General features: G+C 44.4%; 1 protein-coding gene across 3 annotated transcripts; it reads left to right on the top strand.

Annotated features, from left to right (window-relative positions):
* The first annotated feature begins 545 nt into the window (after positions 1-545).
* Positions 546-16,819, top strand: LOC134677566 (tubulin beta chain-like). 3 transcript variants are annotated; one of them, XM_063536043.1, is made up of 12 exons: positions 546-602; positions 5,876-5,987; positions 6,722-6,847; positions 8,168-8,269; positions 9,484-9,611; positions 10,993-11,160; positions 12,020-12,134; positions 12,978-13,048; positions 13,308-13,447; positions 14,362-14,521; positions 15,732-15,833; positions 16,639-16,819. In XM_063536043.1, the coding sequence occupies exons 1-12, from the start codon at positions 546-548 to the stop codon at positions 16,711-16,713; spliced, it is 1,356 nt and encodes a 451-aa protein (XP_063392113.1). In that variant the 3' UTR covers positions 16,714-16,819. The 3 variants fall into 3 exon arrangements, with proteins under 3 accessions (XP_063392113.1, XP_063392112.1, XP_063392111.1); XM_063536042.1 differs by lacking the exons at positions 546-602; positions 5,876-5,987; positions 6,722-6,847 and adding an exon at positions 6,889-6,978 and having other exon boundaries at positions 16,639-16,816; XM_063536041.1 differs by lacking the exons at positions 546-602; positions 5,876-5,987; positions 6,722-6,847 and adding an exon at positions 7,159-7,234 and having other exon boundaries at positions 16,639-16,815.
* Positions 16,820-17,457: the final 638 nt, after the last annotated feature.

Raw genomic sequence — 17,457 nt, 5'->3', positions numbered from 1 at the left:
CCATAACTGTTTTTTATACACGTAATCATTCGATAAAGGTCACATAAAAATGTATAAGTGCAGAACTCGCACTGAGTTAAACATGTAAAACTCCTCTACAAACTTCCGAACATAGCGAATTTGCAAATGCTTTGTGGGAAATTTTGTATATTACTAATATTTGTGTCTTATTTTAAGTTTAAAATCCATAAAATATTCACATTGAAAATGACTAAAGAAATAATAAGTTTTCGAAACTAATCTCAACTCACCTCAACTCTCAACATATTTGAAAGTTCTCACTAGATGGCGTCCCAAGCGACGATCATTCATCGATTCTAACTTTCTCATTTACTACTGCAAAACTAAACTCAAGTCGCGTAAAATGTGTAAATAATTGTTCAAAGCCATGTGCCTTACATAAGTGGATATAATAACGGATTAAATAATAAAGTAACTAACCAAACTACAAGTTCACCCACGTGTTTTCGCGCCAAAAATAGTACTTTTTCTAATTTCGACGTAGAACGTCGTTTTGGGTATTTTATAGTGAAATATAAATAAAAATGCGCGAGATAGTGCACCTGCAAGCCGGCCAGTGCGGCAATCAAATCGGATCGAAGGTTTGTTGAATAAAATACCTATTTTAATGAAATTGGGTCGTTTATTTCCAGTGGTGAGAAATCTATTTTTATGGGCGATAGCCGGTCTCTCGTAACACCTAGGCATGACTTGTCGAGTGGAAATCATAAATTTTAATTAGTAGTCACGTAATCATTGAATGTAGGAAATTGTAATGTCGCTGTGAGAATCCCGGAAACATTTTTTTTTAATGTTACGTAGTCTAGTTTTTAATTAGGTATTATGTTATGACATTTATGATGGCAAATAAGCGAATGATCCACCTGATGGTGAGCGGACCCTGTATCTAATAGGTGCTTTCATCAACTCCCTAAGGTGTCACATGCGTGTTGCCGACGTTAAAGCGGATAACTAAGATGTAGTTAACTGGTTTAGGGCAACTTGCACCATTCACTAACCCGGGGTTAACGGGTTAAACCTGAGTTATCATTGCTACCAGTACAATTTGACACTGGATGTTAGTAGTGTTTCTACTTGATAAAAACAAATTAAAATATTTCCTGGAAATAATTTAATTTGTTCAAATGCTTCATTGGATGTTAACCCGTTAGGTTTAACCGGTTAACCCCGGGTTAGTGGGTTTAGTGCAAGTGGCGCTTGACGTCACTTGCACCATTCCACTAACCCGGGTTTAGCCGGTTAAACCTGGAGTTACCATGGTTATCAGTACAATTTGACACTAGGTTAACGGTTTAACTGCTTAACCCTGTGTTAGTGGGATGGTGCAAGTGGCCCTTAGTGGTTTAAAGATTAGTATGTGAAAATTGTGGGATAATTCCGAAAATTAACTCTAATTAGATGGAATTTAGGGTAATTTTCGGATTAACCGACATTGTGAAGTAGGTACTTGGAATTAGCCGAATACACCTAACTTCAAAAAAGGAGCATACGGATTCTTAAGAGTCTGCAACCTCTATCGGACACGCCTGATGGACCTCTGAGGGGCTACCGCGAAAACCGAAATTCGCAAATTGCGGGGATCTTTCTCTTTTACTCCAATGAAGGCGTAATAAGAGTGACAAAGAAAAATGCCCGCAAATCGCGAACTTCGATTTTCGCGGTTATAGTCCTGATACGGTAACCGCTTGCCATCTGCCGGGTCGTTTGCTTGTTTGCCACCGATTTGGTATAAAATACCTAGATCGTATCGTCCGCGTCAGGTGATAATCGAAATACAGGAATACTATCACAAATACAGAGCAATAGTGAACCTTACTAATAAAAAAACAAGGTTGATTATTGTTTAATTATTTTTATGCAATTGGTAAGCATTATTGGCTAGGTTAAATTGAATCAATTTGTTGACATATTGCATTTAAATATTAACTTGACATCACTTAATAATTAATTCGTTGCCTATTTGTATTGAATACACATACTGACAATTAACTGATTCAATTCGACTTTCATATAAAAACTTGACTTACTTTCATATTATACGCATAGATTTAAGATTAGATCCTAAGCATGTAATATTGCTATGCCCTCACAGGGTCCATGTGGAACTACCCAGACATTGTAATATCTATAGAAATACCATGGTTGCAATAAATAAATATGATATGATATGATTATTATTTGCTTACGGCACCATACGGTTTACATAAAAAAATACCTACTCAACCGTTGCACGCGCAGTCATTGAAATGAATACCAATAATATTACCACAGATAGATAATATAGTATATCGGGAACTACGGTGTACATTATGCATCTCATGCGTATCGTATTTAAATCATTATGCATGCGTAACAAAATGTAGCAAAGGTTATCCGTTCAATGTAGTTAAATAAATCACACGCAGTCACGGTCGTAAGTAAACAATTACACTTTTGTAACTAACGTACATATAATGAAAATGGGTTATTTGATACAGAATATTGCGTACCAAAAAATTAAATCCTTACATAACCGCACTCAAATGGATTTATCCGTTTGGAAGCCACGACGGGGTGCCAATCTCCTGACTTCGGCCAAACTCAGCTCCGCTCGGCTCAGCATTGCTCCGAGCAATTTTTAGGGTTGGCACCACTTGACTTCCTTTTGCGTGCACGACCACAGATAAGATAATCACTTGAATTTTGACAACCCTAAATAGCCGAAAGGGATAGTGTCATGTATTAAAAAGGGATAGCATGATTCGACCCTGAACCGCTGTCAAACTTCGGTTTTGTAGGAAGCTTCCTTTCTGTACGGTAGTACTATTATTTATTCTGTGCTACGGTGTACATTATGCATCTCATGCGTATCGTATTTAAATCATTATGCATGCGTAACAAAATGTAGCAAAGGTTATCCGTTCAATATTTGTAATTTAAATCACACGCAGTCACGGTCGTAAGTAAACAATTACACTTTTGTAACTAACGTACATATAATGAAAATGGGTTATTTGATACAGAATATTGCGTATTACCAAAAAATTAAATCCTTACATAACCGCACTCAAATGGATTTATCCGTTTGGAAGCCACGACCAGGGGTGCGAAACTCCTGACTTCGGCCAAACCCGGCTCCGCTCGGCTCAGCATTGCTCCGAGCAATTTTTAGGGTTGGCACCACTTGACTTCCTTTTGCGTGCACGACCACAGATAAGATAATCACTTGATTTTTGACAACCCTAAATAGCCGACAGGGATAGTGCTATATGTTAGAAAGGGATAGCATGATTCGACCCTGAACCGCTGTCAAAGTTTGACAGTCAAACTTCGGTTTTGTAGGAAGTTTCCTTTCTGTATGGTAGTACTATTATTTATTCTGTGCCACGACACCATAGTCAGACACATATATTATACCTACCTATACATATTATTAAGCGAACAGTTGTAACAACAACCCTCTTGTAAAAAATGTATGAAAACAAGTTACAGGGACCCCTGTAGAATGTCGTATTAAACGTGATCTAATTAAGCGGGTTACTACAGTATTTTCAAACTCGATGGGTAGGATGACAGGGTGTCATATAGGTAATTATTTTGTGACCAAATAACGCAAATCTTGAAAAATCGTATTGAAAAGATTACTAAGAAACTATAGTTCGTTTTTTTTAGCATTAGAAAGAACTCCACAGAAGCAAGCCTGTAGTTTTTACCAGGCTAGTTATTTGTTAATAATTATTGAATTATCTAATGTAGCATAGTCAATACATATAATTTACTTCAAATTATTACCGCTAAAAGTGCCGGATTTGGAACCACAAGCTTACTTCTGCGAAGTTCTTTCTAATGCTAAAAAAAACGGACTATAGGATACAGGTGTTATGAATCGTCGGGAAATAATTGTGTTGTGTATTGAAACTTGAAAGCTTTCTAAGAGAAAGCACGCTAATCGAGCAAAACACTCGCGTGTTAAACCATTACGCTCATTTGCATAGCGGTTATTGTTCCCAAGTTAAAGATAAACCATTTTTAAAGTGCACCTTTCCATTCTTTCCAATGCATATTGCAGAGTAGTCAGCGATTTTGATAGTACACGCAGTGCAAGTGTTATTTTCAACGTCAAACTTCTATGAAATTATGACGTAGGTATAACACTTGCACTGCGTGTGCTATCAAAATCGTTGCAGACTTCTATTGGTCTAACTCCAGTAAACAGTCAGCGGTACAGGGGGCCTAGCTAAAGATGACAATCGCCAAAGGAAAAGAAAGTGTATAAATCTGTGTAAAAATGTCCTATTTATTTATTTAAAATAAAAACATATCAACGCGCTTTTCGGTGAAAACATCGTGAGGAAACCGGACTAATGTCAATATAATGCCTAGTTTCCCCTCTGGGTTGGAAGGTCAGGTGGCAGTCGCTTAATTTCGTAAAAACGTGCCTACGTCAATTCTTGGGTTTAGTTGTCCAGCGGACCCCAGGCTCCCATGAGGCGAGGAAGAAGAAAAACATCAACGCATAGCGCGGCATAGATATACCTATACGTATCTACAGTGCATATATCTTTCGCCATTAACATAATTACATTGTAGATAATAGTTATTTGGACAAGTGTGATGCACGTGTGGAAATCCCTCCAGTCCCTTTCCCTGTCCCTTAGTATTCCCTTCCCTCCTTAAGTATTGAGGTAAAATTATGTATTTCCTCGATATCCATAACAATATTCAACTTAAAGATACGTGACTAAAATATGTTTTTTCTTAACAATAATGCCTTTCGCCTTGAAAACAATCGTACAAACTAAGTAGTAAATGTGACCTTAACTCACTTGTTCACACCTACAACCCGTTTTAAAATGGCGTAAATACAACATATAATAATGGACATACGACGTTATGAAATAAAGTACGTTGGCGCGTATGGCTTGCGTGAAATCGTGACATCTTTCAGCGTTGTGGTGACGCAATGCGCGCCTAGGTATGTTATTATACTTATTAAGTATGTTATTGAGGAATTCATTACATATAGGCAATTAAACGTACAAATTAAATAAACATACCTATGTATAAATATAGACATATTTTTTAAGATAACTTTATTGATAGAAACAAAGAAATAAATTAACAACATTAGAATTACGTAATTTAAAATTAATTTATTTAGTAGTTTACCTATAAATACATCATAAAAATTAAATTAACCTACAAAAGGCCCGATCATAAAAAAAATGCCGCGGCCAACAGTTTGGCTTGCGGCATGGACCCCACTGGCGGCGTTACCTCTCTGTACCGCTAGGGTGAATACGCTGAGAGAGGTACGCGCCAGCCCTACGGTCTCCTGTGGAATTGACCAGCCTTCATAAATGTCTTCATGTGGGATGACCAAGGACTCAGAGTCTTAATTGCAAGCGCCGCAAACTCATATCATAGCTAGTCGTTAACTAAGGTCGAGTATTTGCGGCGCTTGAGAATCTAGGCCTGGTCTGGTCAGCCGCAGCATCAGCCTGGATGCGGGTCGCCTCGATGTGGGACTATGCGAGGGTGTCAAGTTGTCAACGCACGTCGCGTCCCACACCAGGGCTGTGTATTTGGGACCTCCACGCAGCTCAATGGCTGAGAACATTGGACATCAATTGACATACATCTATTTTCGGTGATTTATTGTATTTTTATGGCATACATACATACATCACTGGCTCAGTGACCCAAAGAGGATCTTGGCCTCTGACACAAGAGAGCGCCATTCTGCCCTATTCTGCGCCACTTCACGCCAGTTGGGTATTCCGAGGGCGGACAGGTCTTTTTGGGCTTCGTCACTCCAGCGGTTTATGGCATAAGATTAAATAAATAATAAATGGCCTTGTGTGTCCTGTTTCAGTTCTGGGAGATAATCTCGGACGAACACGGCATCGACACGACCGGTCACTACCACGGCGACAGCGACCTGCAGCTCGAGCGCATACAAGTCTACTACAACGAGGCTGCTGATGGTAGTTTTAAAATAAAATAAGTCTAATCAGTGGCGTAGCGGGGGCAGCGGGGGCGGTCCGCCCCGGGTGTCACCCTCCTATAAAAATTCGTAAAATGAAAGCGATGGAGTAAATCCTAAGCTATTTAACAAAAATTACTCTTTTTAAATATATTTTACAATTTTGATTGAATTTTGGGGTGACACCCACAATTTCCGCACCGGTGCCACCCATGCTAGCTACGCCACTGAGTCTAATGAAGTCATTGAGTCGTCAAAACAACATCAACTCATGGCGCAAAATACTAGTTTTCTGTGCTGGTTTGCCTATACGTTACGTTAGTAATAATGAAGTTCAATGAAGGAAGTGAAGCTTTTGACATTGATAAGCACATTTGGGTCGAGCTCGATCGCGTCAGATCGCAATCGATGGAGGGTACTATCGCCAATTTGCCAAATCTGAAAACGTGCAGAGGCATTATCCTTCAGAAGTAACTTTCGTCCGACTCTTTTCATGTTTGCCTGAAGTCCATAATTCTATTAATTCCATATTGTATGTGCCTTACCAACATTGTTGGCCAAAACGTTAATGCAATTGAAAATTCTTGACCATTAACCAGTATAAGTTGAGCCGTCAACTTAAATCGTCCGTTACCGTTTACGGTTCAATTTGTAATGGTTAATGGTCAATTGCAATTAACGTTCGGCCAACACTGCTTACCAAGTCGTTATTGATGATGGAACATTTATCTGCAGGAACTCGCTTCGTGCCCCGCGCCGTCCTGGTGGACCTCGAGCCTGGCACCATGGACGCCATCCGCTCTTCCACCTACGGCCAGCTGTTCCGACCTGACAACTTCGTCTTCGGCCAGAGCGGAGCCGGTGAGTCTCTCTATCTCACTTGCTCATGAGCGGTAATGGCCTGGAGACCGGCACCATGGACGCCATCCGCTCTTCCACTTACGGCCAGCTGTTCCGACCTGACAACTTCGTCTTCGGCCAGAGCGGAGCAGGTGAGACTCTTTCTCGCTTGCTCATGAGCGGTAATGGCCTGGAGCCGGCACCATGGACGCCATCCGCTCTTCCACCTACGGCCAGCTGTTCCGACCTGACAACTTCGTCTTCGGCCAGAGCGGAGCAGGTGAGACTCTTTCTCGCTTGCTCATGAGCGGTAATGGCCTGGAGCCGGCACCATGGACGCCATCCGCTCTTCCACCTACGGCCAGCTGTTCCGACCTGACAACTTCGTCTTCGGCCAGAGCGGAGCAGGTGAGACACACCTGCGGGCGCAGCACGGTTCCATTTTTATCGACTATCACTATGCGCGTCCCTTTCGCACTAACATACTTGTTAGAACGTGACAGGCATGGTGACAAGGGATAAAAACGCGACCGTGCTACGCCGCCAGGACACACCATATTTCTCGCGTTATCCCGGAATTTTAGCTACGGCTCAAGGGAGCCTGGGGCCCACATGGCAACTCATCATCATCGCATCAGCCTTTTATCGCCCACTGCTGAACGTAGGCCTCTCTTCAAGTACGCCATTTAGCTAATCTCATCCAGAAGTGACCCGCCATCTTCCAAATGTCGTCCACCCAACGAGCTAACGGACATGACGGACATGGAAACTGAGCCGGTAAAACTATGACTGCCTTTGTCTTTTGGTTGATTCCTCTCATCTCCACTTCTGCACCATACACAGTTAGTTTGGTCGAACTCTATTATCTTGGCTGCCTCCCTCCCCTTTGTCTTCTAGAACGGCTCAGGGCTATAACCGCGAAAATCGCAGTTCGTGTTTTTCTCTGTCAATCTAATTACGCCTTCATTAGAGTAAAAATGAAAGATCCCCGCAATTTGCGAATTTCGGTTTTCCGCTCATGCTCATCAGTCCGCTTCTGGGTATAATAAATAACTCCATGTTTTTATAGTATAAACAGCAGCAACACTCCTAACAGTCCTGTCCTAACTGTACATCGATGTACCTTATTACAAAAGGCATAAGTATATAACTAAGCACGATAGTATATAACTAAGTCAGTCCATGAAAAGTCTACAGCGGATTTGATAGCCCACGCAGTGCATGTGTTATTTTAAACGTCAAACTTCTATGAAATTATGAAGTATAAATGACACTTGCACTGCGTGGGCTATCAAATCCGCTACAGACTTTTCTTGGACTGACTCTAAATCGTCACCGCAGGTAACAACTGGGCGAAAGGCCACTACACGGAGGGCGCGGAGCTGGTGGATGCCGTAATGGACGTCGTCAGGAAGGAGTCGGAAGGCTGCGACTGTCTTCAAGGTACCTATTCAAAAATACACATTAACAAACAGGACAAAATATTAATAAAGTTAGAGCAAGAAAAGTCTGCAGTGATTTTGATAGCCCACACGCAGTGCAAGTTTTATTTATAAGTACGTCATAATTTTATAGACGTTTAAAATGACACTTGCACTGCGTGGGGGCTATCAAAATCGCTGCAGACTTTTCTTGTTCTAACTTTAGCTCGATCTTGTGACGGAAGGGTATACGGAACCGTAATACGGTTTTTATTATCAATTGGTTGGTTTGGGGGGTAGTGATGAGTTACATCACTTTAGCTCCACTTTATAAACCGTCAAGCACCCTCCTTAATACTGGCTTACTCCGTTGACGCGACCCGGCGTGGGTCTTGGCCTCCGATACGAGTTGCCACTGTCGCCCTGTCTTATGGCTCCTCTAGACGACGGGCCAGCGCCGGCCACTCCAAGGGACGCAGCCATGCGCTAGAATGAGATAGCAATATCACTTGCTCCCTCTAACGCATAAATGCGTCCCTTGGAGTGGCCGGCGCTGGCCCATCGTGTAGAGGAGCCATTAATTGTGCGATATTCCCCCGATATTTTGGGCAAGTAGATCTATGAAAACCAGACGGGCTAATAGGCGAGTTGCGTTCTCACGCGTGATTCAACTTGAAGTCGCGCGCGAGAACGCAACTCATGCTAGCCTGTCTGGTCCCACTAGCGGTATTTGGGTCGACCGAAGAGCCGACTGTAGCAGTGGGGAGAGACTGACTTCGGTCGAACTCGGCTCCGTTCGGCTCAGCATTGCTCCGAGCAATTATTAGGGTTGGCACCACTTGACATCCTTTTGCGTGCACGACCACAGATAAGATTAATCACTTAAATTTTGACAACCCTAAATAGCCGAAAGGGATAGTAGCATATATTAGAAAGGGGTAGCATGATTCGACCCTGAACCGCTGTCAAACTTCGGGTTTGTAGGAAAGTGTCCTTTCTGTACGGTAGTGCTATTATTTATTCTGTGCCTATAGTGACTATGATGATGCTGTTTGTGCTGCTACTACAGTTTTAAGGATGACTCTCGTTAGACCGGGCCGGAGCTACCGGCGCTTACTTTTCTATGACATGACAGGCGATCACGTGATGCTTTCCATAGAAAACGATGCGCCGGAGGCTCCGGTATGAACACGGCCCGGTCTAACTTGAGTCACTCTTTATATATGTTATGTTTAGGGTTCCAGCTGACGCACTCCCTGGGTGGAGGCACGGGGTCCGGTCTCGGAACGTTGCTGCTCAGCAAACTGCGCGAGGAGTACCCCGACCGCATCGTCAACACCTTCAGCGTCATGCCCTCACCCAAGGTACAGTGGAGCCCCACGTGTCCAGGGCTCCAGGACACTCCCTGGAGGCCCGGGCTCCGGCCTCGGCACGCTGCTGCTCAGCAAGCTACGCGAGGAGTACCCCGACCGCATCGTCAACACCTTCAGCGTCATGCCCTCACCCAAGGTACAGTGGAGCCCCACGTGTCCAGGGCTCCAGGACACTCCCTGGAGGCCCGGGCTCCGGCCTCGGCACGCTTCTGCTCAGCAAGCTACGCGAGGAGTACCCCGACCGCATCGTCAACACCTTTAGCGTCATGCCCTCACCCAAGGTACAGTGGAGCCCCACGTGTCCAGGGCTCCAGGACACTCCCTGGAGGCCCGGGCTCCGGCCTCGGCACGCTGCTGCTCAGCAAGCTACGCGAGGAGTACCCCGACCGCATCGTCAACACCTTCAGCGTCATGCCCTCACCCAAGGTACAGTGGAGCCCCGCGTGTCCAGGGCTCCAGCTGGACACTCCCTGGAGGCCCGGGCTCCGGCCTCGGCACGCTGCTGCTCAGCAAGCTACGCAAGGAGTACCCCGACCGCATCGTCAACACATTCAGCGTGATGCCCTCACCCAAGGTACGGTGAGTGGAGCCCCATTGCGATTTGCGATCCTTATTGCGATTCTGTTTAAGAAACTAAATTGCTAAAGGACGGAGCTATATTATGTACAGGTCCTATAGGTCCTAAACAGAATCGCAATAAGGACATGATGGTAAGACCCCAGGGCTTCAGTTAACACACCCTGGGCGGAGGCACGGGCCTCGGCACGCTGCTCCTGAGCTGTGCGAGACCAGAACGGAACTCTTCCCCGACAAGTATTGGGGCAAATTGTAATTGTTAAGAGTAAGTAAAGATGTAAAACCTGTGCGGAAAGAAGGCGGAAAGAGAAGAGTCGTGGAATATATGGGAACCAATGTACATTCTACGACTCTTCTCTTTCCGCACAGACACTCTATTAGAGTAAAAGAGAAAGATTTGCTAACTTCGGTGTTCATGGTATGCCCTTTGGTGTCAGTTACAAAATCAGTCATTAGTGGGCTCACCGGGCATGAAGTTTTTTTTTTAATGTAATAGTCAGCAAACGAGCCGCCTGATGGGAAGCGGTCATCGTCGCCCATGGACATAAGCAACACCACAGGAGCCACTTAAGCGTTGCCGACCCTTGAGAACCCTAAATACCCGCTTCTTGAAGAGTCCCATGTCGTAGCGCACAGGAAATACCTCAGGAGGCAAGTCATTCCACATTCTGCACGTTCTGGGAAGAAACGAGCGAGATGCCCGCTTATTCTTGGTGTGCCATGTATCTAAGAAGTGGGGATGAACTTTGCTCCTTTCTTTCTAAACTATCTTCTAACAATGTCTTCTTTTGTGCAGGTGTCCGACACGGTAGTAGAGCCCTACAACGCCACTCTCTCCGTGCACCAGCTGGTGGAGAACACGGATGAGACCTTCTGCATCGACAACGAGGCGCTCTACGACATCTGCTTCAGGACCCTGAGGCTCTCGGAGCCTACGTATGGAGATCTGAATCATCTTGTTTCGGTATGTATAGTCGCACCAAACAAAGTCTGCAGCGGATTTGATAGCCCACGCAGTGTAAGTGTTATGTATATACGTCATAATTTCATAGAAGTTTGACGTTTAAAATGACACTTGCACTGCGTGGGCTATCAAAATCGCTGCAGACTTTTTGCGGTCTGACTATAGGTAGTACCTACCTAGTGTAGCCGCCTCAATGCATTTTCCACGTAATGTCCTAGCTTAGTCTTAAGACTTGCTCTTGAGTCTTCTTATTTTTCGAGAATCTCTCTATTGAAATTTGTAATTTTATATCTTTTGGTATATGATATTAAGGGTGGATTTTCACTGTGTCGTACTACCAAAAAGTATGGAGTTGCCATGCAACAGTCAGTTTATGATGGGAAGAAAGACGGATCGAAGGTTCGACGTAGCGTAACTGCACCATTACTTCCTACGACACTTCTTTTGTGCCATTGCATCATCTTGTGGAAACAGTAGTAATCCGTCTAACAGTGGTTCCTAACCTGGAGGTAATTACCCCCGTGGGGGTAAAACTGGTATTTTACGGGGGTAATAAGCTAACCTAACATAACGATACAACAACAAAAGTACACGTTTTATTTTTTATTACCATTGGGAGGAGGGGTAAAATCAGGTTCCAGACCGGGCCGTGTTCATACCGGAGCCTCCGGCGCATCGTTTTCTATGGAAAGCATCACGAGATCGCCTGTCATGTCATAGAAAAGTAAGTGCCGGTTGCTCCGGCCCGGACACGGCCCGGTCTAACGTGTGTCATCCTTTAGTCATAAGGGTGACCGGACTGAAAAGGTTAGGAATTAGGAACCACTGGTCTAACAAAATGATCATTTTTCCCCGGCAGCTGACGATGTCCGGAGTGACGACATGCCTCCGGTTCCCCGGACAGCTCAACGCGGATCTCCGCAAGTTGGCCGTCAACATGGTGCCTTTCCCTCGCCTGCACTTCTTCATGCCCGGTGAGTCCATTCATGAGTGATTTTGTAACTGTCACCAGAGGGCCTACCGCGCGTACATCAAAATTCGGCAATCTTTCTCTTTTACTCCAATTAATACGTAATTAGAGAAAGGGAAAGATGCCCGCAATTTTCGAACTTCGGTCTTTGCGGTAGGACTTTCAGTAATCTCATCATCGTCTTAGCTTTTTCTTGGCATTTTGCCACGGCTCACTCAGATAGCCTGGGGTCTTGTCAACGTTATCACAAGAATTGGCATTGGCACAGACACTATATAGTTTTACTAATTTTTAGAGTTCCGTACCCAAAAGGTAAAACGGGACCCTATTACTAAGACTTCGCTGTCCGTCCGTCCGTCCGTCTGTCTGTCACCAGGCTGTATCTCACGAACCGTGATAGCTAGACAGTTGAAATTTTCACAGATGATGTAATTTCTGTTGCCGCTATAACAACAAATACTAAAAACAGAATAAAATAAAGATTTAAATGGGGCTCCCATACAACAAACTTGATTTTTGACCAAAGTTAAGCAACGTCGGGCGTGGTCAGTATTTGGATGGGTGACCGTTTTTTTTGCATTTTGTTCCGTTTTTTTTTCATTATGGTACGGAACCCTTCGTGCGCGAGTCCGACTCGCACTTGCCCGGTTTTTTACGAAAACTACTGCCATCTAACCTTCCATTCCAGAGGAGTAGGCTTTATTGGGTTGGGAATATTGGGATTAGTCCGGTTTCCTCACGTTTTCCTGGACCGCCTGTCAGTAATCTAGCTATTAGAACGAAATTTCAGTAATGTAATACCTATTAGCTAACTATTAAAATGGACACTTAATAACTCATTTTTCAGGGTTCGCTCCACTGACCGCCAGAAACAGCCAAGGCTACAGAGCTCTCACAGTACCGGAATTGACGCAACAGGTAGTATTCTAAGACCAATAAATTATAATTCCCATATGTCAATGATATCCAAAGGATCAAGGAGTGGGGTCTCGCTCAGTGGCGTAGCTAGGCGTGAGCGAAGTGGCCTCGCTCCCCAAGGGAGGCCTCGCGTGTGGCCCCTTCGGGCACAGTGAAAGAAGAGGGCCTCGCAGATGCGACTTCGGCCACGGCTAGATTAGTTCACGCTACGCCACTGGTCTTGCTTATTACACTTAAGTACCTATTATTGTTTTGATAGATGTTCAGCCCCGGCAACATGATGACGGCGTGCGACCCGCGGCACGGCCGCTACCTCACCGTGGCCGCCATCTTCCGCGGCCGCATGTCCATGAAGGAGGTCGACGAGCAGATGCTCACTGTGCAGGATAAAAATTCTAGGTAAGCGGAGGAGTAAAACAAAAAATCGGAGGGAGGGAGGTATTAAGGAGTATCCAGACGAAACTAACGAAATCAGTCGATTTGTTCAGGAAAATAATTGGTCAATCTCATCTAGCGTCCACACGTACACAAATTAAATCACCAATTTGCATTCTACTATGAAAATTGGCATTCTTGTGTCCGCACCTGCTGATGTGATCGGGGAATCAAATTGGTATTTGCGTCCGCACGGCCCTGTTCGATCGGAGAATTTCATCAGATTGGCGAAAAATTGTCTCGTCTGAGTCGTCTGGATACAACTTTATCACAGAATAAATGTGGTACAGAAAGGACAATTCCTACAAAACCGAAGTTTGACAGCGATTCAGGGACGAATCATGCTATCCCATTCTTATTTATATCTCTTTCGGCTATTTAAGGTTGTCAGAATTCATGTCATTATCTTATCTGTGGTCGTGCACGCAAAGGGATTGATGTGGCGTCTCCTCTAGCTGTCACTGCCAACGTCGTGCCATATAATCTTACAGATGGCGATAGGGAGCTAGAACGCAATTAGTAAGAGACCTACATCGCGCTTACGGAGTTTTAAATGTCAGTTGCTATATATATAGCTCAGTGGACTTCGGTCCCCAGGCATAACCCGCCTGGAGAGACTACTCTAAATATATTGCCCCTCTATACCTACCTTCTACAGTGACAGCTAGAGGAGACGCCACAGGGACATCAAGTTGAGTCAACCGTAATATAATAATTGCGCGGAGCAATGCTGAGCCGAACGGAACCGAGTTTGCCCGAAGTCATGAGTGTCTCCCCACTGATTTTTAGCCACTAGAAAGATGTTCTTCCGCAGTCAGAAAAGTAGCCATCTTAGTCAAGCAGTATTACCTGATAAAGTACCTACCTTTCGTCCCCAGTTACTTCGTGGAATGGATCCCCAACAACGTGAAGGTGGCGGTGTGCGACGTGCCCCCGCGCGGCGTCAAGATGGCCGCCACCTTCGTCGGCAACTCCACCGCCATACAGGAGATCTTCAAGCGGATCTCGGAGCAGTTCACCGTCATGTTCCGTCGCAAGGTGAGACCAACAACGTGGAGGTGGCGGTGTGCGACGTGCCCCTGCGCGGCGTTAAGATGGCCGCCACCTTCGTGGGCAACTCCACCGCCATACAGGAGATCTTCAAGCGGATCTCGGAGCAGTTCACCGTCATGTTCCGGCGCAAGGTGATGTATTAACACAACACAAACTTGCTCAGTCCAGGCAGACAGCGCCACCTGGCGGGTACTGCGGAAGCGATTTTCACCAATGTTTACCTACTTCTGCGAAACTGAAAAATATGATGTACTTGTTGACGAAACGAGGAGACAGGTTTGTGAAGTATATTGATAGGATAACACAGAAGAATACAGAGCAGGAGATCCATGGACTTACGCAGAAGTTCACCCAATCTGCCATAACTGCTTGTGTCTTTGGACTTGACCTTGACACCTTTGATCACCAACACGAAACCCTTCAAAGGATCGACAGGAAGATCTTCAGCGTGAAATACGGCTCGGAGCTCGAAAGCATGTATCCGGGCATTTTGAAGAAGATTGGAGGCTGGCTGGTTGTTCCTTGAAGAAGGCAAGGCAATCCTTCTCATAAGCGATTTACTTTCGCGGCTCTTGGCTCGCCTTGAGCACGTAAGCACGACGAGCTAATGATTACACTCTCGCCTCGTGTCTCGTAAGCTCGTCGAACTAATCGATTTTAAACATCGTTATCGAATGACAAACCGAACGCAAGTGTAGACGCAAGCTCGCGTCCCGCCTTTGACTCGTGCCCAAAAACCGCTCCTCCTCCACGCCTATCAGAAAGGAAGTCTGTTAAAAATAGGAAAACATTATAGTGAGGTAGTGGGTCTTTTGAGGTTACACATTGACGTAAGTTGGCCCGTGACATATAGTCGCACCAATAAAAGTCTGCAGCGGATTTAATAGCCCACGCAGTGTAAGTGTTATTTATACGTCATAATTTCATAGACCTGGACTCATTTTGTGGTAACTGGCGGGAGCATGCACAAAGCCGTCGTTGCACGAGTGGCGAAAGACAGGGGAGGCCTTTGCCCAGCAGTGGGACACAATATAGGCTATTTAAAAAAAATCATAGAAGTTTGGCGTTTAAAATGAGACTTGCGTGGGCCTTCGAGCAACACCGGCTTCCGGGCGTGGGCTATTAAAATCGCTGCAGACTTTTTATGGTCTAACTCTATTAGCACCTCTATGAACGTTCTTATCTACTTTCGCAGGCGTTCCTCCACTGGTACACGGGCGAGGGCATGGACGAGATGGAGTTCACGGAGGCCGAGAGCAACATGAACGACCTGGTGTCCGAATACCAGCAGTATGAGGTGAGACTTCTTTCTCGTCACCTAAGAATCGAGCAGAAAAAGTATTTTATACAATAGCGACATAATCTACTTTACTTGGCCACTCAGCAAGCATCGTGACCTTAACACGGTACTCGACTGAAAGCTCTCAACACAGAAAACTGCCTAGGGGACTGACCATAAATTACGTCATCTATTTTTGACGATTTTTGACTCCCTCCCCCCCTAAAATCATGCTACGAATGACCCCGTTTCCTCCTACGTCATGCTACCATCATCCGATGTCCAGACCCCCCCCCCCCCCCTAATTTGAAATGACGTAATTTATGAATAGCCCCTAGGTGGTGTGGCTCTCTACTATTATAATATCACGATTGTACTAATACCTTTAAACGAGCAATTCTTGTATCACTACACCTTTATAAAACAAAGCCCCCCGCCGCGTCTGTCTGTTTGTGTGTTTGTATGTTCGCGTTAAACTCAAAAACAACTGAACGGATTTTCATGCGGTTTTCACCTATCTATAGAGTGATTCTTGAGGAAGGTTTGGGTGTATAACAAATGATAACCCGTGCGAAGCCGGGGCGGGTCGCTAGTATATATATATTTATTTATGTATTTTAGGATCTCTGAACCGGCTCTAACGATTTCGATGAAATATGTTATATATATATTATGGGGGTTTTCGGAGGCGAAAAATCGGTCTAGATAGGTTTTATCCCTGGGAAAACGCGCATTTTTGAGTTTTTATATGTTTTCCGAACAAAGCTCGGTCTCCCAGATTTTGCGCATTGTCTAAATGTCTAATATAATAATGAAATTCCAGGAGGTGGGAGTAGAAGATGGAGAATTCGACGAACAAGAAGAGATGGCTGGAGACGAGTATCCTGAGGAAGCTTAAGACCTAGTCAACTACTCTTAACACGCATAGAGTTATACCAAGAAAAGTCTGCAACGATTTTGACAGCACACGCAATGCAAGTGTTATTTATACGTCATAATTTCATAGAAGTTTGACGTTTAAAATAACACTTGCATTGCGTGTGCTTTTTGGTCTAACTCATTTGCTACACTCTGGTCAAGTTTGTAGCGGCACTACCCAATCGAGACTGCAGACCGTCCAGTGGCACCCTTATAATAATCCAGTGAAAACAATCTTCCTTATATATAATATTCCATTTCTGTAATCAGTATATTAAAGTTGTAGTCCTACTGATCCCCTGACTTTTTGTCTTAGCCCAACTTGCACCGTCCCACTAAGCCAGGGTTAACCGGTTAAACCCGGGTTAGTGAATGGTGCAAATGGCCCATCACATAATTTATTTTGCTTCATCATCTAAACGGCAAATGGTGGCCCCTTTTTTCTGATTAGGTGATGAAGTCAAATAATTAGTAGGACAACAAGTCAACATCTTTAATATACTGAATAATACAGAAATGAATTGATATATTAGAAACCACAATCCCCCAACGAGGGCGCCACTGGACGGGCGCCCACTTTAATCATATTGTCCATAGTCACACAAGCAAATAAGTTATTACAAAAGTCAATACGTTTTTGTCGTGAGTATAGAAGGATCACGAAGCATATTACTGTGGATATTAGTGATACAATTATATCCAGAGTGTAACAAATATTTATATA

Source organism: Cydia fagiglandana, chromosome 26 (genome assembly GCF_963556715.1).
Source record: "Cydia fagiglandana chromosome 26, ilCydFagi1.1, whole genome shotgun sequence".
NCBI lineage: Eukaryota > Metazoa > Arthropoda > Insecta > Lepidoptera > Tortricidae > Cydia > Cydia fagiglandana.
The sequence above is the reverse complement of the archived record's forward strand: the minus strand, read 5'-3'. Positions and strand labels throughout refer to the sequence as shown.

Coding starts and splice junctions, on each gene's coding strand:
- LOC134677566 (XM_063536043.1), top strand. CDS start 546: ATGCGCGAGATAGTGCACCTGCAAGCCGGCCAGTGCGGCAATCAAATC. Junction 13,049..13,307: donor TACCGGAATTGACGCAACAG/GTAGTATTCTAA, acceptor TTGTTTTGATAG/ATGTTCAGCCCCGGCAACAT. Junction 13,448..14,361: donor GTGCAGGATAAAAATTCTAG/GTAAGCGGAGGA, acceptor TTTCGTCCCCAG/TTACTTCGTGGAATGGATCC.